The following is a 20,853-nucleotide window of genomic DNA, read 5'->3' as shown; positions in this document are numbered from 1 at the left end:
TATGACATGTAATTTTTAGAAAATTCTGAAACAGGACTCAACCTACTGCAAAAGTAAAATTAATTAATTATAAACTGCTTATTCTATGAAAAACTACACAAATTTTAACTTATTTTGCACTGTGCAGAAGTTTTTTTTTATTATTATTATTATTATTTTAGGCATCCCAAAATTGCTTAATCTGCTTTTTAACATTTTGTGTTTAGCATGGAAAGGGAGTTTTTTATAAAACATTTAACAGATACGAATAATGGAAAAATAATTTTGAACTATGGGATGCTTATATCAGTAAAGATGATTCACTTTTATTTAACATACTCCCTGTAACATGTGAAAAAATTTATGTAACCAATGGGACTACCACATGGCTGTACCAAATTAATTTCAATGCACCCATGTAGTATATTATGGATATGCCAAACTAATTTTATACCCATATCACCGCCCAAAGACATAAAACGAACATTCATTCTCAAAAAGATTTTGAAGGAAAAAATGCTTCTGCACAGAAATATTTTCACTTAAAACCCAGAAACTTGGCACTGAAACACAATCATCGAAAATTGTGAAGAGTATCATATTTCAGACTCAAAACTGGGTGAAACTTCGATCTCCCCCTACACTACACACGGAACAGAAAACTTAAATTATTGAAAACTTTTCACATTTCTTGGCCTCACGTCATATATATCCCCATAACTCAATCACTAACCCTCTCCCATACCTCAGCTTCATGTCACTTAGCTATCCCCTCATTTAACCAATCTAACCCACGAAACAAATCAGACTTCAGTCCCATATGTGATGTGGGGAGATATCCAAGAATGGCCCAAAACTGCACTGCAGTGGCAAACACATCGCCTATCTCTTTTTCAATTTTTATAATGAAGTACAGCTGATCTTTCACGAATATCGCTACAACCACTACCAACTCTTCACTTATGTAGACGACCAATGAATTATCCCAACATATTTATTTTTAGAGTTAAATAATGTGCAGTAAACCAAGTGCTCTTTGTTTGGGAGATGTTCAGCAACTTCACCTTTTCATATCAAGTCTTGATGTAAAATGTAAAACTCCTTTCTTATAGGTTACTACTACTTTTTTTTTTAAGCAATTTAGTTTCGTGTTACATGATCTTTTAACCAGACTACTATTGAAAAGAAAAGTAATAATGCATAAATCTCTGGCACTACAGCCTACATTTCTTCATTTTTTTTTTTGAATAAAACACGCCTAAGATTTAAAATATGACTAAAATCAACCAAATACTGTCTTCCTGTTTCCAAATTTATTACAATTAATCTGTGTAATAGTTTTCGTACACAAGTGGTTATTTTAACAGTATAACAAATATTCTGTGATTAAATATGTCAGAGTGCATTTTCGTGGACACACACTTATCGCTAGGTTTATGGTACTTCTCATTCTTTCAGATTATAGGGATAGATATGGATTGCATAATTTTCCCTCCTCCCAAAGATTTAATAACATAAACCCCTAAATCCAATGAATCTGAATCCCAAGGAAACAAAGAGTATAGTTTTTACTAAAGACTTCACAAAAGAAAATAGTCACAAATGTTAATACTTAATGCAGACTGCAGGAGTTTGTCATGTTGCAGAACCCAATTTCTTAAAAAAAAAAAAAAAAAAAAAAAAAAAGTCTTAATATATCTGCAGTTTAAGCATTCATTTAATTTCGCAATACGAATTGAATGTAGATAATTTTTTTTTTTAATTTATGTAATTACAGTTCGTCATACATATACACACACTAAATACACGTTGGAAATCAGCAGATGTTCAGTTGCATAACAAATTTCCATTGCATTGGAGAAACTATATTCGATTCACGTGACAAAATGGCAGTAAATATCGAGGGCGTCATACCAGAACGTCATATTAACACATGCAGCATTAGTGAAATACTTTAATGGAACTCGTTTATGTTCGAAAACAATAATTTGAGAATTACAATGGGAATGAGAAATAATCAAGTACCCTGTTAAGTAGACAATAGGAAAAATTATTCTATATTTAAATGGCTCTAATGTAAACTTGCAATTTTGTTCATACACCCTTCTGGCATGATGCCCTCGATAGGTAAATGACTCAAAAGGAAAAGTTTTTTCGCTGGAAAGAAATATTTTCTTAAGATGTGGTCCCACTGAAATGTTTCCATTAGTAATAATTTCTACACATCCATGTTATTCATCACTTATCTAACCCCTCACCAAACCCAACCTTATCCCAAACCTAGGCATACCGCTATCACAGGTAAATTGTGTTCACCCATATTCATGTCTGGCCAAACTAAGTCCTGAAAATCTGGGACTGAACATAGGTAATTAATATTTGGATTGCAATTCTGATTTAGTCTCGCCAGTCTCCACATATTACACAAATTCAAAGGTTATATAATTTTACGACGCTGCAATCAACATCTCAGGTTATTTAGCATCTCAATAGAATGAAGGTGATACCGGTGAAATGAATCCGGGGTCCAGCACGGATAATTACCCAACATTTGCTCATATTGGGTTGAGGGAAAACCCCGGAAAAAAAAAACTCAACCAGATAACTTTCCCAACCGGGACTCTAACTCGGGCCACCTGGTTTGCGGTCAGACGCGCTAACCGTTACGCTACAGGTGTGGACAGGTTATATATTACAGTTAGAAAACTGGCTTCACAAATCTTATTTCAAAACTGTGGAAAATCAGTGGAGGGAGGGAGGGAGGAAAACGTTCCAGTGCAAACATATTTGGATTACTCAAACTTTGCAAGTATACAATTACCAAAATTTGAATTGTTTACTCATAAATTTGATGAGATCGCAATTTAAAAATTACGCTCATATTATTAATTTCCACCAATAAAGTGGCCCGTTAATTTATTATAGTTTTTACATTTATATGTTCAAGTTGTATAAAACCTATAGCGAGATCAGGTAATGTATTGTTTACAATACTGAAACAACCAAAACACAAATGTTGACAGACGAATCTGCACGTGGTACGATAAAATTGAGATAAATTTCAAAATTTTCGAAGCACACAACACATTTTAAATCTTCATTCAAAATAGAAATATTCTGAACAGGATGAATACAGCACACTCCAAAAAGTTTTTGGCTAAACTAGCGCAGAGGTAGTTTCCTTCATACGCTTATACATCTTACATATACGAACTTTTAACAGGTTAGGTTAGGTTTTGTTGGTTCAGGATCTTGTTATGCCTTGCATATACGAACTCCCTCTCCACAGATAAATTGGATAAATTCAACGATATTCATCCCGAAACCATCTGAACTACCTGTGCACTAGTTTCCTGCCTTTAACTAGCTCAAAGGGAGTTCTCGGTTCGTACTCCACTTACACACCTTGCATAATATGAATCTGCGACAAGACGGGTTTGGTTAGTTTAGGCTTTTGTTATGCCTTGCATATACTCCGTCTCCAGAAAACATCCCTTATAAATTCAACGATTTTCACTTCCGAATCACCAGAACTATCTGTTCACTAGTTTCCCGTCACACCAAATGAACTTATATCAACGTACAAACTTCTTATATCTACTTTATTTCATGCAGTACAGACTCTCGTGAAACATAACTTACCTTTCAACACAAGTCCAATTTCTCATACAGCGAAGTCTTCAATGCAATTAAATGTATTAGTTGGATACAGAGTTTTTGATACCAATTCCTTTTGCTCCAACAAAGTATTTCGATTACCTTCACTTTCAAACTTGAATTCACAACATTCTATCAATAGTTCAGTATAAAACGGGCGGCCATGTGGAGTGCACAGTGCGCGCACATATACATATACATTACACATGTATATAAGAATGGATACCTATACATACACAAATTCTAGTTACTTCCTAATTCATATAATAGATCAATAATCATTTCATGCAACGCAATTATATTTACCTTCGATAATATCCACAGGCACAGTAATTATCTACGAACAAGTGACATTCCATTTAATGCTATACACTCTACCTTCATTATAATATTGGAACACTATACCTTCTTTAGACTTTCCAGATTCCAAAGTCTTGACATTTTGGGTTTCCTTTATTCCTTTACGTGCTACCTGGGCAGTTTTCCCCTTCGGTTCAGTCTTCCCCTTGTTTTCTTTCTCAGAAAGCTTCGTTTTCTTTTTCGCTTCCTTTTCTTCCTCTTGTATTTTCAACGCTTCCAACGGATCTTCAGCGTCATCAAGGAATAATGCGTAGCGATTTGTTACGCCGATTCCGTATGAGTTTTCCATCTTTACTAAATCCTCCTATTTATGAGGATGTCAGCGGATAAAGAATTTGGCTACTACGAGCCCGTTACTAAACTCGACATTCAATCTCAATATGGCGCCCGTTCACTACGACGGTTATCCCACGAGGTTTAAAATTCAAATAATACATATTGGCGCCTCATGTAGTGTTTGGTATGTTATTTACCTAGCAATAAAAATCAAGATAGTTTACATTTCAAAATAATTGAAATAAAATGAAAACTTAAAAAATATCTACTTATTTTCTTCACTTTAAATTATTAATGTTGTCCTTATATGAAATGTTACATGATATGATATATGTGATCCCCGTACCTCATGATTCACAAATATCGTATAAGTATTGGCGGGAAACCGGACTGTATTAAATGCCTTTTTAAATGACAATTAAACTGCAATAAAATAAAGCTGCTGGAATTAGTAGTTCGATTTAAATATATAAAGAGATATTAAAGCAATTATTAAACTTGAATTTTACTAGAGTCAAATAATGTACGCAGCAGAAGATCTGTCCTGGTATACCTCCCACATTGATGTTTTGCCCAATAATATTTCTGCAGAAAGGGCGCGTAAATTTGTAAACATGTATTGGCGGTAACAACGTTGGATGAAGTACTGCATGGAAACAGAGTGTTTGATAAGTGTAGGGTAGGTGTCTAATTTATAAAGAAAATATGGAACTTCAAACTCCAAAACGTTTAAAATCGAGTGAAGATATAGTATCTCAACTGCATAGAACTCCGTCTACAAACGATAGCATGTTATATCCGTGGAATTGGACAGAAGAATCACAGAAAATGGAGCTCAGTCCGAGTAGTGCCTGCAGCTCACCTGAATTTGCCGTAAGACATGAAAGCAAAAGAGGCAGACCAAGAGCTGATGCAATTACGAATTTAATGGTAGAAGGTTCCACCTCCCCGAGTGCAATTAAATGTAGATTTTGTAATCGAGTGTTTCCAAGAGAGAAGTCCTTGCAGGCTCATCTCAGGACACATACAGGTATGTATCTACAATGGGTTATGTGTGGAGTATTATTTGGGCATTGGTTGGTGGATGTTGTCAATGCCAATTATAAACCGTAGTGAAAATATTTGTAAGTTATAATATTTTAATAGGTTTTGAGTTCGCAAATAATACATATTTAAAAGGTAATTTACATTTTTCTGCAACATTTTTTGTCTGAACTTTGGGTGCAATTCATTATGTCTAATTGAAAGACTGTTAATATAACCATTATAGAATAAAGGACATAGTTTTGAAAGTAACAAAGACTTTTGACTGTTAGCAGTTGTCACAAAAGATTATATACGAAGGTAGGGGGGGGGAAGGGGGTATGTAAATTAGTAATCCTTTAGTAAATAGTGCATTTCATGAAAAACTGTGTGGAAGAATTGAGTGTGTTAATGCATCTGCTGGTAACTTCGAAAGCTTATCAAATACTATACCTCTATACTTTGAACTGCATGGGCTATCCGAATACAAATTTTGACACTTTGTAGCATCCTTTGTTTTATTATTTAATGCAAAATGAAAGCTATGAATACCACATCTTTATACACGACAGAAACTGCTTAAGTAAGGGTCATCATGCGTTTTCTTTGATATCCGAAGGAAATATTATTGTCTCTCTCTTGCCACCTGTTCTCCACTACTCTTGCCATTCTTCTACAGTGCATACATTTTTTTCTTCTCCCACTCGCATATGTACAGCTGGGCTGTGCACTGCTAGAGTCCGCTCTACATCCTATCCCGCTCCTTAGGCTAGTTTAGATTAGGTGAACAAGACAAATTGCTGTATTTTTATTAGGAACTATGACTAAATGTAATTTACAAAAATGCATACAATAAATATAGAATGTCTTAGACTGAATTAAGTAAAGTTAAATTTTAATGCACTGAGCATACAGTGAAATCTGACATTAACTTTTTCTCCTCGTACGATTTTCACATCTTTATTGGCCAATAAACCTAATGTGATAGAGGGCCTATTAATTTTCTCAAGTGTGTTTATTTTCATACTTAAAGGATTGATACTCCAGAGAGTAGAAATAAGATACAAATTTTACTTCAAATGAGAGTCTATTTTGATGTGAGGTGACAAATGTTAATTATACTGTATATTACAATAATTGGAAAAATATTAATTTCAATAATAAGTAAGTTAAAAAGGGAAATCTCATTTAAGACATTCTGAAGTAAAATATGTCCTTACAAGTTTTCCGTATTGAATTTAAAAGTATTGACTTAACAACAGCTTTAATTCATGTTTTTGAATCTTATATGATTTCCATAATCATATTGAGGGCTCAAATTTATATGTTTAAGTATACAAGCCATATCCTCACATATTTGAGATGTAATTGTTATTATTTATTATTTTGCATGGGTACTGTTAACTGCTTTAACCACCACTTAAAAGTCGGTACACTGTTTATTTGATGCTTTATCCACCACTTGTAAATCCCCTTCATTTAAATGTGTCGAAAAATTATTGAAGAAAAGACGTAGGCCTATATAAAAACCTTACTATTAGCCTATTATTGATCAATGCTCATTTGTTAGAGGAAGGAGAGGAAAAAAGCACTGCTTGAAGCTTGTACTGAGTATATCAAGTTTGAAGAATAGTGTATATATTACATGACATTTAAAAGTTTAAATAGAAGTGGTCATGTTCCATATTGAAACATATCCTTATTTGGTTATGAGAGAAAGAAGAAAAGATTTTTAGCTGCTCTAAATCAAAATATTGTTATGGTTCTGTATATTGTCTAGGAAACCAAGTGGTCTTGCTTGGCTTTTCAGGAGCTGGTACATTTCCTTGCACTTAGACTTGTTCTTACCCATTGTGCGCCCTATTTAAGTATGCAATGACTATAGGTGGCCTGGGTAGCATTCACCCCAACTTATTTTTAACAATTGCAGATGATAGCTGAAATGAGGGGAAGGTGAAGTGTTGATAGAATGACTGGCGGAAATGGGAGCATCCTGAGAGAAAGCCTCTGTAACTACTGCTTTGTCCATCACAAAATCCTTCACAACCTGGCCGGGGATCGAACCCCGACCACCTGGATGGAAGAACAGCACGCTAATGCTTGAGGCACAAACGTGGTATTGGCGAGTCACACTTAAGTCCCGAGGCTGTACTGTGACGTGGGTTCAAATTCCACTTCAATTGACGTGAATTTCATGTAATTTCTTGGCCATTCCTCAGGCTCATCTCGCCAAAACACTATCTCCTGTTACCAATTTCATCAGTGCTTGATAAAGGCACAATATACAAATTCATTCATTCATTTGCCGAAAGGCAGGTCCTTCACTGCAAATTCAGTATCTCTAATCTCCTCTCTTTTCCACTTTTCTCTCAGTCTTCACATATGATCCATATCTTAATGTTGTCTGTCATCTAATACTTTAATGCCCCAAACTTATTTCCCGTTCATCGTTCCTTTCAGTGAATCCTTCTTTAGGCAGTTTCGTCTTAGCCAGTGACTCAGTCAATTTCTTTTTCTCTTCCTGATCATTTTCAGCATTATTCTTTTTTACTCACTCTTTCGAGCATGGCTTCATTTCTTAATTTTTCTTGATTAAATGGCGATCTTAATCGTGTTAATTAAAGCATGTGCGGCTTACACCTGTTTCGGTGCTACTTGACACCATCCTCAGAGCCTTCTGTGTCTCGGCGCCATCTCAACTTCGCTGCCTGTTGTGTGAGTGCGTTCGTGTGATGAAGAGTTGCGTCAAATAGTGTGTGTGTTCTGAAATTGATCTGTGTGTTGAGAATTTCATTAGGGTGTGTTTTAGTGTGTCTGTATATTTCATATCGTTCTAGTGTGTTGAGTTTTTGGGTTGTATGTGTAGGATTTCCAGTCTGTATTTATGTTATTGTATGTGTGGTTAGCATTAGTTACGTGTTCGGCATATGTAGATATATTGTGTTCTCTGGTTATTGCTTTAAAGTGTTCTTTGTATCGAGTTTGGAATGATCTGTCTGTCTGCCAATAACCAGATGTGCAGTGCTCGATGGGTGGTGATAGTACTCAGGAATACCAAAAAAAAATAGCATGGACACTAGTGATGGGGTGTGATTTGAAGACCTGTGATTTTGTCACCATTTCCAATTGTGATTACAGTTCCAAAATTACAGCTCCGAGAAATCACCATTACTGTAATGACAAAACACTGTTATATCCCACTTATAATGAACGCTGACCCAATCGAGGACACTCGCTGCAACTCAGGATAGCAACAATATACTGTACAAAAATAATACGTTTATTTCATCCTCTCTCTCTCTCTCTCTCATAAATCCAGGATATACACTTCTTACCTTGCTTCTATGGAATGCACGCCACTGGTAATAGTACACCCCATGTATTTGAATCTGTCCACTTGTTCATATTGGATTCGCATATTTACATCCTTTACCGTATTTTCCTTCCGATAACCATGGTCTTCGTCTTATTTGCATTTATCTTCATCTCACACTGCTGACAGTTGTCATTTATCTCCAGTTGCATATCTCTTAGTAACAACTTCATATCATCAGCAAATCTTAGATGCATTTTGTAAAAAGTAATATACTCATAAATAAAATATTACTAGCATATATAGCCAAAGAGCTGGCCTTCTATGCCCAAGGTTGCGGGTTCGATCCCGGGCCAGGTCGATGGCATTTAAGTGTGCTTAAATGCGACAGGCTCATGTCAGTAGATTTACTGGCATGTAAAAGAACTCCTGCGGGACAAAATTCCGGCACATCCGGCGACGCTGATATAACCTCTGCAGTTGCGAGCGTCGTTAAATAAAACATAACATTTTTATAGCCAAAGAAATTTAAAACAAAACTACCTTTTGAACTGAACTAGTCCTGCTCATTGACACTTTACCGTGAACATAGGGTCAATAATAATACAGAAATGAATTTGACAATATGTAGTGTTAGTGTCGAAATAATACAATATTATATAAAGGATAATTTTTATAGGGAATTAATAATTGAGGACTCGGGCGTAAAACATGGTAACTGACATTTTGGTCAAAAATGAGATATGTAGTGTATAATATGATATCTTACATTCTGCATCTAATGCAGTAGTTAGTTTTCCAACATCTCAACAGACGGCAGAAGTATGCAGATTTTACTTTCTTTGTAACTATACAAACTGTTGCATGTATAAATGCTTACCTACCTAACATTAACGTGTCACTTACCATGTTTTACTCCCGAATCCCTCAATTGTAAGTATGGATCTTAAGTTGAGTTCATTTACAATTGAGAGTTGATACTATTAATGAACAGTGACCTATCTTTCCTGTAGTTCTCAAGAGACATGTTGATACATTTTTATGTGTTTTACACTGCTGTATGCAGAAACCATGAATATGTGAAACTGCGGAAAACCTGAAAATCTTAGATAATGCTATCACAATGACAGCTTAAATCTATATGACTTTAAATGTAAATCCTTTAGGTCCCGTGCATCCTGCTATTCTACTTTATTTTAGCTTTGCCCATCAGCTATCTCTACTATTTTACTAAACATCGTGAAAAGACATCTGCTGCAGTCGTACTGGTAATTGTTGAAGTGAGGAAAGACTGCACAGTAATTTTGCTAGAATCATGGTTATTTTACAAGCCACATATCTATCATGGAAGATCTCTGGATTTACTTCCCTTCAACAGGAAGTTCTTCAAAGAATTTGTATCACTCCTTTGTAATCGACCCCATGCCAAGTTTGACCCGTGAAATGAAGATGCAATAGCAAGGTAACCTCTAGGCCAAAAAGGACGACTATATTAGAGCATATGGACATGTCTCATAATACCTTGGGCTCAGTTTTTGTCACCTGTGTAGAAACTCTTAAAGAGAACTTATTTTTCTTATTATATTCACACTGTAAATCTACACTTTGACTTGTAAAATCATTGAAATATTTTGGTCATATAACTCTTAAAGTTGTCAATCGACTCCTCAAGGCGAAGTACAGGTAGAAGTGGGAAGCGTGGTTGTGGAGGTTCGTTTGTTTGTTTGATGTTTTTAACCGCAGAAGCCTTTCAGCATTGAAATTCAACATAGGCTAGAAGTTGCCGACTATTTGCCTGGAGCCACCAGGAAGAGAATTCTTTAAGTATTGTAAATTTACAACATAGGCCTCTCTGTTTTATTTCCCGCCCAGAGGTATATATGGTAAGGATTTTATAGGTCATGCATGAAACCAAATGCTTGTGTGAACTCTAACTTACTGCCTTAAAATCCACCACTGATGGCTGGATTTGAATCCTTCGAACTTCAAGTTCAGTAGTTAGCATTTGAACCGTTAGACAGTCAAGGATGAAAAGATTCTGAGCGACTGAGTTACAGGTGCTGTTCTAAGTAATTTCTTATAGGTCTTGTAGGAAATTAGGTATAAACAGGAGTTACAGTTCAGAGATTTTGCCTTCTACAAAAGTATGTTGAGATAGGGTGAAGAAACTTATACTCAAAATTGTTGTTATTATTGTTACTGCCATTGTTATTGTGGGTGAAAGAATTATAGCCAGCAGAGTTCTGAGCACATAAGGCAACCAGACTCTGGTCAAATTATCAAAATATCGGTCTTGTTACAGCAAATTATGCCAAGCAAACACGAGTGTAAAGCCTTGAACCAATCCTAAGCATGTAAATTAAATTGATTAACATAAAATCAGCTAACTATAGTGATACCTTATTAAGCATACAAGGAAATAATTTATTACAGTTGTATGAACACTTTTTGTAAAATTAAATTAAAATTAATATAATCAGTTAAAAACCAGACATGTTTCGGAGGAATGCTCCTCCATCTTCAGTGGCAATACCACGACAGACTCCTTTAAGCCACAATACGCGGTCGAACATCTGTACCAGCGTCGTGGTATTGCCACTGAAGATGGAGGAGCATTCCTCCGAAACATGTCTGGTTTTTAACTGATTATATTAATTTTAATTTAATTTTACAAAAAGTGTTCATACAACTGTAATAAATTATTTCCTTGTATGCTTAATATCTCATTTATGAACACTGTTGAATTTGGCCTTACTTGTGTAAAGTCAATAATAGTGATACCTAATATTGAAAATACAGTAGAACAACAAAATCACACTTTATTAGTACCAGTATGTAATTCTTTAAACAATTGTTTATAAAATTCTTATTATTCAGTAATTGATAGAAAAATTTAATTTTCCATGTTGTGACATGACAAGGTGTGTCAGTGATTTGATATTGTAAAATAGTAGTGACAATCATATTATCTAAGTTAATTTTTACTGTACAGGGGAGCGGCCATATATGTGTGATTATCCTGGATGTACAAAAGCATTCACACAGAGTGGACAATTGAAGACACATCAGCGACTTCACACTGGCGAAAAACCTTTTGTGTGTTCAGAACAAGGGTACGTATAATTATACATAATGGTTTGCTGCAAAGTAACACCACAACTTCATTTCTTGTCCAAAACTGAGTCGAAAATACTTGTGTCGACATTTGGTTCAGAGGCTTAAGGTACGGTCACACGTCGCTACTTTTGCAGTGCTACTTTTATACTGCAGCTGCAAAAGTTGCGTGTCGTGTTCACACGTAAGCCAAAAGTAGCGCGCTGCATGCTACTTTTCGTGCTGTGCAACCCGAGTGCTGCAAAAGTTGCAACTGGAGGTTGCGAGTCTGTTCACATGCAAGGTGCTACTTTTGCAGCCGCAGTCATGCTGCAGGTTCCCATCTCCGTGTTGACTTCTCAATATACATTTTGTGGTTATGTTCGCATTATTAAGAAAGTCATGCTAAAGCTTCCTTATCCATTATTTGCTTTTCTGTCGTATCTAGTATTCAGAAATTGATATTATTTTTACTATAAAGCTTTTAGAAACTCCTATATACTTAAATGATAATCAACAGTATATTCACGTAATCAATGTTGGCAACCCTCCTGTTTAGAAGTGCACTATGGAAAATTTAAAAAATGAATTATATCGTCACCAATTATGCTCAGACTGTGTTGTGTATTTAATAACTGTTACAAATAATTTATTTTCATCACATTTAACATTAAAATATATCCAAACAATAAAAGTATCATTGACACATTTGGGTGGTAACACTGGTTGCAACCACAGCAAAAGTTTCAACAAAACCGATATCAAAAATGCTGCGGCTGCAACCCTGAGAACCCTGTTCACACGTCACTACTTTTAAGTTGCGCGCAGCATGGAAAAGTAGCGGGCAACAGGTTCGGCAGCCGCTACTTTTCGGGTTGCACCGTTGTTCACACATCGCAGTACAAGAGTTGCGCAGTTTTTTGTACTGCAGCTCTGCAAAAATAGCGACGTGTGATCGTACCTTTACTTCCCTCCCGCCCCCCTTCTGTTTGGTAATTCATTTTGTGGGATGCTGCACTGCATCATGAAGTTGGTAGCAAATATGAATTGAGACTCGTGTCGTAACACTAGTGCAGGAGCTTAGGTAAAATTGGTTGAAATCACATTCGCTTGAAGAATAAAGTAGGCTTAATATACTGTAAATTTGCAGTCCACTTTTACTGTTTACATTTGTCATTTAAAAGCTTATAAATTAATTTCCTTTTCCCTTCTGACGAAGTTTGTAGTCTGATATACAGAGAGTTCCTATACAGACCAGTCCCATCCCAACCTCTATCTAACAAAATATGTTGGTGGGCGGTGAGTGGCCGTATGCTGGCATACAGACAATTCCGCGCATCCTACCTTATGCAGACAGGTCCCACTTTATTCTTTACTTCGAATGGTCTGCACAAGAGGAAAACAAATTACGAAGAATAAAGAATACTGTTCGAGTTTGGGATTCGTCCACAAGAGCGTCACGACACGAAGTTTTACTCACCCGGTTGAGGATTGGCCACTGTCATCTGACACATGGCAATCTGCTACGTGGCGAGCTTCAGCCAGAGTGTGATCTATGCCATGTTCCACTCACGGTGGAACATTTTTTATTGCATTGTAGAAAGTACGACCGTGTCTGTCGGCAATATGGAATTCGGGCGACTCTTCGTGACGCTCTTGGAAATTATTTTAATTGTACAAATGCAGTCCTGAGATTTTTATCGAGTACTGGACTTGACAGAGTGATTTAGTTTTTTTATTGACCCGTTTTAATTATCCTCCGGACCCTTTACATATAAGTTTTTTAACAAACTTGACATTTGGACCTTTTACATCCGAGTATTTTAGAAATACGCCAGATAATTTATTTATGGTAGCATTTGTATTGTTAATTTATTGTCTCTTTTTAAATACTAGTTAAGGTCTGAGATTTTTATAATATTATATGCATCACCCTGTTGAAACTGCATTTGTGTACCTCTTTTTTTAATCGTGACAACGTTTTTTAGTTCTTTTAAGCATTCTCATTATTGTATTATGTCTCTGTTCTGTAAAGAATTTTAGATAAGGGCGCAAATAGCCATAGATGCTGATGCACCCTTTTTAAACCCCACTAACTAATTAACTTCTTTACTTCAGCGGTCGGTATTTCATGTGGCAAGCCACAGTGTACGTCATAGTTATTCAGGGGCAGTTCCAGAGGGAGGTTCAATACTGCATCCCTCCACCCACACTCACTGCATGTAGGACAGCCAGAGTACATACACATCATACATACTCCCTCCAGAATTGGCAAATGAAAAATGGATAACAGATTTGGGGGTCCTCACTGATACATCCCATCATGTAACTTAATTTGCGCGTGGATATGTATTATGTGATTATATTTTTCGTTCTTACGATTGGTGTTTGGAAAACATGCTAGTGAAGAGAAGCTTTTTTTATTTTTCATGTTTAATGACCCTAAGTGGATTGGACATTTCAGAAGAGAACATAAAAGTATATGTTCGGAAAACTGAGGTTGGAATTTGTAGAAAACAGATTTTAAGATCATGGGAAGTAATTTCTCTCTGTTTACAAACTCCTACACTGTAGACATGAGAAAAATCAAGTCAAAACTACATGGAGGTGACATGTCTACAATGTGATACGTTTAATAAGAGTAGGTGTGAAAATCGACGTGAATTATATATATTTAAATGTATCCACAATTCAAAATATCCACTCCTCAGGTCATTTTGTGCTAGGTTTATTTCAATGTTCGGCTCGACATATATGTGAGCAGTTTAAAAAAAATGAAACACGTTAAATGTAAAGCATGTTCCCGATTGACAGATCAATATTTATTACAAATTGCAACTTACGATGGAGAACCAGATTTCACTTCACTAATTAAAACCTCGGGATAGGCTGATAAGTAATTTCAAATTCATCAGAAGGATGCGAAGACATCATATAGTTCGGTTAATTATTTCCAGACTATACGTGCCACATCAATAAATTGAAAAATGCAGTTATATTATCAGACTCCAAAGCAGGTATTCTATCAATAGTCTCTAGATACACACCTTCATCTCAAACAGCAGAAATAACTAAAATGCTCTCTCAATAACACTCAATAAAAGAATTGTATTCCAATGGATACCATCACATTGTGGAATCCTGGAAAAAGAGAATGCGGATGCTTTAGCAATGAAGGGCAGCACTGCTTCTTACAGACCTGTTACTAAATCTACCTATTACTCTGTGAAAAGATTTATTAAATCTACATACTTAGACTTCAACAAACAAAATTTGACAACACAATCTCAAGGGAAAAAATGGAACTCTCTGCATCATAATCCACAGTTGATTCCCGATTTACCACGCAAATCGTCTTCAGCTGCATTTAGATTGGCAACAGGCCATGACTGTTCGGCCAAGTATCTGCATAGAATTGGAATGTATCAGTTCCCTAACTGTCCATTGTGCAATCCAGATCAAGAAATGGATTCAGAACACCTCAAAATCTGTGCTTCAGTGGCTGACCATGACAATATCTTTGAAAAGTATTGGAGTGCAAGAGGTCAAATGACTTTATTGTCAAACGTCTGGCATTATAAAACAACAACAAAACATGCGAGACAGCACATGCATTAGCCAGTGAGCCAAAGCACTATGACAATCCGAGTTAACCAGGGAATGGCACTGTATTCTATCTAGTGCCATAATATTATTTTAAAATGACATTAATTGTGTGAGTGTTTATTTTATATTTGTCATTTATTTGCATATCATTTTATTTTGCAGGTGCAGCATGCGCTTTACACATGCAAATAGACATTGTCCAGATCATCCTTTGGCAACACTGCGTCGTAGTGATGATTTCGTTTTGCGCCCTGTTGCCTCCAACCCAGAACAGTCCAGTGATGTCCTTCGCTGGTTAGAGAGGTATGTTTGATTTCAACAGTTTTTAATGCATCTGGTTTAATCGAATTTCTGAAATCTACGTCTCAGATGACTAAAGAGTAATGCTACCATAGTTAATGGACTAATTTCTACAATGATGCAACAAATATGTGTTACAGATTGAACTGCCACATCATTGATTTGTTTTAATCTGATTCTTTAAAAGTACACCGAATACTTTTAATAGTACCAAACATAAAATTGTTGCTTATGACAATTTTAATTCGACAGTTTTGTATGAAAATTTAATTTTTTAGTAGTCTCTGTCTAATTCCTTAAATATTTCATTGTCAGGTAATGTTGCTAGAGGTCCCAGACTTTTCACAATAAATTCATTACATATGTTCAGTTAGCTATGAAAATGTATGTAAACATATGTAGAATCTTGTAAAAATTTCTCGCTCTTATGCTAAAAGTGGTCCCCTTCGATATTCAAATGCTTCCCAGTGCTGCATTCCAAATATTTTTTATGCTCGACCGTGCCGAAATGTAGTAATTATACACCTGGTAGCAGTCCTTTAATGCATGTCATTAAAGTACACCTACTCATTAAAGTACAGGTGTTCAGCCAATGACAAGTCAGCTTTGTACCGTTATAAAACCGCAAGTATTGATTATTCTCGGATATGCAATCGAAAGAGAATTAGCGAAAAGTCACGGAAGCTGAAATCCAATACTGTCGCAGAAGGTTATGTTCTGTTACTATAATAATTAGCGTTAATTGTAAATAATATTCAAATAAATTCAATTTGTCATCTCGTTTTTCAATGTCGAATTCAATAATCAAGGTTAGCTATATCAAGTTTAATGGGATTACATCAAGGTCAATGACATTATTGTTCCTCGGAAAAAAATCAATACTTTCGCGTCTGCGCACATCTCACAATTCACGACCTAGAACAAGGTCACTTCAGATCTTGTCAGATACAAATAAAATGTATACATCTGAATAATTTCAAGTTAGAAATATGGTCGAGCATAAAAAGTCGTATGAAACTCGCCTATAATGGTAATTAAGAAGCTCGTATGAAAATTATGAAACTCACTTGCGCTCGTTTCATAAACATTTATACTCGCTTCTTAATTACTATCATTATAGGCTCGTTGCATAATGCACTATTTGTGAAGTGTCTTCTCTAATGGATGCAATCTCGTCGAGTATAGTTTCCTTATAGACCTACTGGTGTAGCTCAGTTGGCAGAGGCGATTGCATGCTGATCAGAGCTGTGCTCACACTTAGGTTTCTTTCCTTCCTGGGTTGTTTACCTAGTTGGGTATATTCCTAGGTTTTCCCATACTGTAAGGCAAGTGTCAGATATTCTGTAGCGAATCCTTTGCTTTTTCTTGCCAAATAACATCTTGCTATCACCAACTCCATCGATGCTAAATACAGTGTTGTTAAATAACTAGCTTAAAAATAGTGTAACTTTTGACTTGTTTCACATCTTAAAGCTAAAATGCTGATGTAAGATCTGTGGAACACAATAAATGAAATAAAAAAAAAATGATGTTTGCAATTGCACAATTTTTCGTTTACTTTCCATTTAAATATGTCCCATATGAAAAAAGCAGCCAAAGATTTCTTGAGGTTATATGGTTTCCAAGAAAATTAAATTTATCTTTGAGTTCCTCATTTTTTAACTGATCCACAATATGACTGAAGATTTGTAAGTAGACCTCTGTGGTAATAGTTTGTCTTAAAAAACTGGTTTGGTTAACTGACCTTTGAGACAGTGCCAGTGCTATGTACACAAGTAATGAATATCTTTTAGATTATCCCAGATGAAGAGCAAAAATCTGATACAGTGAAATGTTACAATGACTAATAATCATGATTCAACAACGACCATCAGAATAAACCCTCAATAGTGTAAAGCAGTGTATAAATAAATTGACAAGGGTGAGAATAAGGGAAACTTGAAGCTTAGGCAGAAAATAATAATCATTCATCTTACGATGTTGGATGACGTGTATACGTCCGTTCATGTGACATATTAATGAATTTAAATACTATTATAGTCACAATCATGCCATGGTATGAAAGAAAAATTTTACAACCTCGAGCGGGAATCGAACCTGCGACTTCCTGTTCTCCGGCCAGGCGCTCTACCACTGAGCTATCGAGTTCGACTCATGCCAAAGGCTTGGAATTATCCTTTCATACTGGCGACTCTGTTATAGAGTACTGTTCATAGCATCTGATCTAGTCAGCACTGCTTATGGGTGAGAAGAAACTTTACTTTCTTTGTAAAGTTGTACTTTGTAAAGTTTCTTCTCACCCATAAGCAGTGCTGACTATATCAGACGCTATGGACAGTACTCTATAACAGAGTTGCCAGTATGAAAGGATAATTCCAAGCCTTTGGTGTGAGTCGAACTCGATAGCTCAGTGGTAGAGCACCTGACCGGAGAACAGGAAGTCGCAGGTTCGATTCCCGCTCGAGGTTGTGAAATTTTTCTTTCATACCATGGCATGATTGTGACTATAATAGTATTTAAATTCATTAATAATCATTCACTTACTTCGATATTCCATTGTGTATTTCTTACTTGAAAGTATTACTTACAGGTACAGAAAAGATCGTGAAGAAAGAACTCCATCTAAGAAACCAGAAAGAAAAACGAAATCAAGAAAGTGTGAATTAGAGAATGATTCTGTTCCTCCAACCCCAGCCAAAAAATCAAAAATCCGAAAAGGCTTGGTAAATGAAATGGAACAACAGGAAAATGTTCACAAATCACCCAGAAAATCCCATTCTTCCAGTTCTGTTAAAAGCTGGCAACAGCCATTGTCAGGCAATGAGATTTCAACAAATGTCAAGCAAGAACAGTTGTCCCCTAATCCCACGTCAGATATGGATGACCTGTGGAAGCATAAGAAGCTTGATGCCTACCGTCAAGAACAACCTAAGAAGAGGTGGCTACGAGAAGCATGTCAGGATCAGTCACTTTGGGGAGAGAAACAGGAATTGGCCCAACCTTTACAATGGAACGATAGAGATGAGGTAGACTGCAGCAGTGTAGATTCGGTGTCTTATGCAGTGCTATCATCTATAGATACTCCTTCAGCTTCAACAGATAAAGACGCCAATATGACAAGACCAACTGTACTTATGTTGGCTCACAAGGAAGGTGATTCTGAGCCCTCATCAGAAGAAAATAGCTCGCTAGACAGGTATGGTTCTTGGCCCTCAGAAACAGGAAATAATTTTCAGCCAGAAGATAATTTAAAATGGATGGGTGCCATGGCACTTATGGAATTAGCTAAAACAGAAGGGGAATACAGCACTGAAAGTGAAGGGACGCCATTGAATTTGTCACAGCCACGTTATACTCAGCTGTAATTGAATGAAACGACTCTGAATGTGTCTTAAAGTATTACCGGTATTATACAGTAAATATTAGATACTATCTTTCTTCATCAGCCTGTTTCAAAATGAGAATATGGAAAAATTAAAGACATTACTCGAAAAACCTCTTTCATTCACTTACGAAATAAAGTTAATTATTAAACTACTACCAGGACTTTTAACATGAGAAAACAATAAGGAGTACCAAACATTTCACATTTCATAAAGAATGAAATTGTGTTTTCGTGCTACAAACACTCTTTACTTTGTCTTTAACCTTCTCTCCCATATTAAAAAAAAAACAGGTGTCCCAAATCAGATAACGTCAGAGGCCACAAACCATGACTCACACTGTAACCGCCAAAGACTTCACAAATTTCAGTCATTTATTAATCTTCTGTTTGTTCAACGGCATATTCTTGCATAAAATAAGTGGTTGCACTCAGACCAATATGCTACAGCAGCTCAGATAGGTCTCTTGCAGTCCGTGTGTCCCAAATGCAGTAAAATGTCAATGTGTGTTTTTAATGTCACTAGGTGGGGAGAACAATTTTTTCCACTTTTCTTCGACCATTTTGCGAGTTTCTATGAAGTTCACTAGTATAGCCTGTATAACGCATATATATATATATATATATATGCACACACACACACACACACACACACACACACACACACACACACACACCCTGTTTGTGTGTGTGTGTGTCTTTTTTTTTTTTTTTTTTTTTTTTTTTTTTTTTTTTTTTTTCTCCCTCCTTTTTATTCACTTGCCTCAAAATGTTAACTTCACGCATATTATAAACTTTTAACTGTCCTTTTTTTATGGACATAGAGTCAAAGCCCATTGTATGCCTTGTGCTGTACTGAACTATGCACAAATTTACTCATTTACTTTTCTTTTTTCGACTATTTTGCAAGTTTCTACAAAGTTCACTGTTATAGTCTATATAATATATCTCTCTTTCTCAAATAGTTATTCGTCTCAAAATGATTACTTCACACGTACTATAAAATTTAATCTATCTTTTTATGTACATACAGTCAAAACACACTGTATGCCATGTGCTACACGGAACTATGCACAAACTTACTCAATTATCGTTTGAATTACATTATTGCAGAGTGCTAATATCCACACGTACAGTACAACCCTGCTAGTTCTAACTAATTGTGACCAGGGCCTGTTAGGATTAAGCAGGATACTGGAATGCAAGCATACCTTACTCTTTTCCCATCCACCTTTAACTATCCATCGCTTTGTTCAGTTTCGAGGTTTATCTCATAAAGATTATCTGTTCATCAGAAGAAGTTGACATTATCATAACAGTATAGAGTCCACACCTGTGGAGTAACGGCTAGCACGTCTGGCCGCGAAACCAGGTGGCCCGGGTTTGATTCCCGGTCAGGGCAAGTTACCTGATTGAGGTTTTATCCGGGGTTTTCCCTCAACCCAATACGAGCAAATGCTGGGTAACTTTCGGTGCTGGACCCCGTACTCATTTCACCGGCATTATCACCTTCATCTCACTCAGATGCTAAATAACCTAAGATATTGATAAAGTGTCGTAAAATAACCTACTACTCATAACAGTATAGAAAACAAAACTAACTCATTCATTAGTAATAAAGGTGTAGTTTATATTATATATTTTGAGTTTCTGAATACTGTAACATTAAATTGATTATCAGTTAAAATACTTTTCTTTCCATCCTCTTCTTTCTTTCTTTCTTTCTCTCCTTTTTCTCCTCCCTCCCCATATTCGGATTAATCTGGAATTTTGGACTAGCAGTGTTATAGTGTACTCTGAAATTTCATTTTACGCAAGTGAACATCTGACATGCACTGATTTTAAAATGAAAACTAAAACCGGC

General features: G+C 36.0%; 2 protein-coding genes across 7 annotated transcripts in view; one reads left to right on the top strand and one right to left on the bottom strand.

Annotated features, from left to right (window-relative positions):
- Window positions 1–4,411, bottom strand: part of LOC138707511 (SERPINE1 mRNA-binding protein 1-like) — a 60,016-nt gene extending 55,605 nt beyond the window's left edge. For 3 of the 6 annotated variants that reach the window (XM_069837034.1, XM_069837037.1, XM_069837038.1), the window contains exon 1: window positions 4,042–4,411. In XM_069837034.1, coding sequence (XP_069693135.1) covers window positions 4,042–4,285 — 244 coding nt within the window. In that variant the 5' untranslated portion in view covers window positions 4,286–4,411. The remainder of the gene's footprint in view (window positions 1–4,041) is intronic. The other 3 variants (XM_069837035.1, XM_069837036.1, XM_069837039.1) reach the window with 1 other exon arrangement.
- A 51-nt stretch (window positions 4,412–4,462) lies between these two features.
- Window positions 4,463–19,588, top strand: LOC138707513 (zinc finger protein 367-like). Its single transcript, XM_069837040.1, has 4 exons — window positions 4,463–5,302; window positions 11,601–11,721; window positions 15,470–15,610; window positions 18,198–19,588. The coding sequence occupies exons 1-4, from the start codon at window positions 4,978–4,980 to the stop codon at window positions 18,970–18,972; spliced, it is 1,362 nt and encodes a 453-aa protein (XP_069693141.1). The 5' UTR covers window positions 4,463–4,977; the 3' UTR covers window positions 18,973–19,588.
- The last annotated feature ends 1,265 nt before the right edge of the window (window positions 19,589–20,853 follow it).

Source organism: Periplaneta americana, chromosome 10 (genome assembly GCF_040183065.1).
Source record: "Periplaneta americana isolate PAMFEO1 chromosome 10, P.americana_PAMFEO1_priV1, whole genome shotgun sequence".
Classification (NCBI taxonomy): Eukaryota; Metazoa; Arthropoda; class Insecta; order Blattodea; family Blattidae; genus Periplaneta; species Periplaneta americana.
The sequence above is the reverse complement of the archived record's forward strand: the minus strand, read 5'-3'. Positions and strand labels throughout refer to the sequence as shown.

Coding starts and splice junctions, on each gene's coding strand:
- LOC138707513 (XM_069837040.1), top strand. CDS start 4,978: ATGGAACTTCAAACTCCAAAACGTTTAAAATCGAGTGAAGATATAGTA. Junction 5,303..11,600: donor TCATCTCAGGACACATACAG/GTATGTATCTAC, acceptor TTTACTGTACAG/GGGAGCGGCCATATATGTGT. Junction 15,611..18,197: donor GTCCTTCGCTGGTTAGAGAG/GTATGTTTGATT, acceptor TATTACTTACAG/GTACAGAAAAGATCGTGAAG.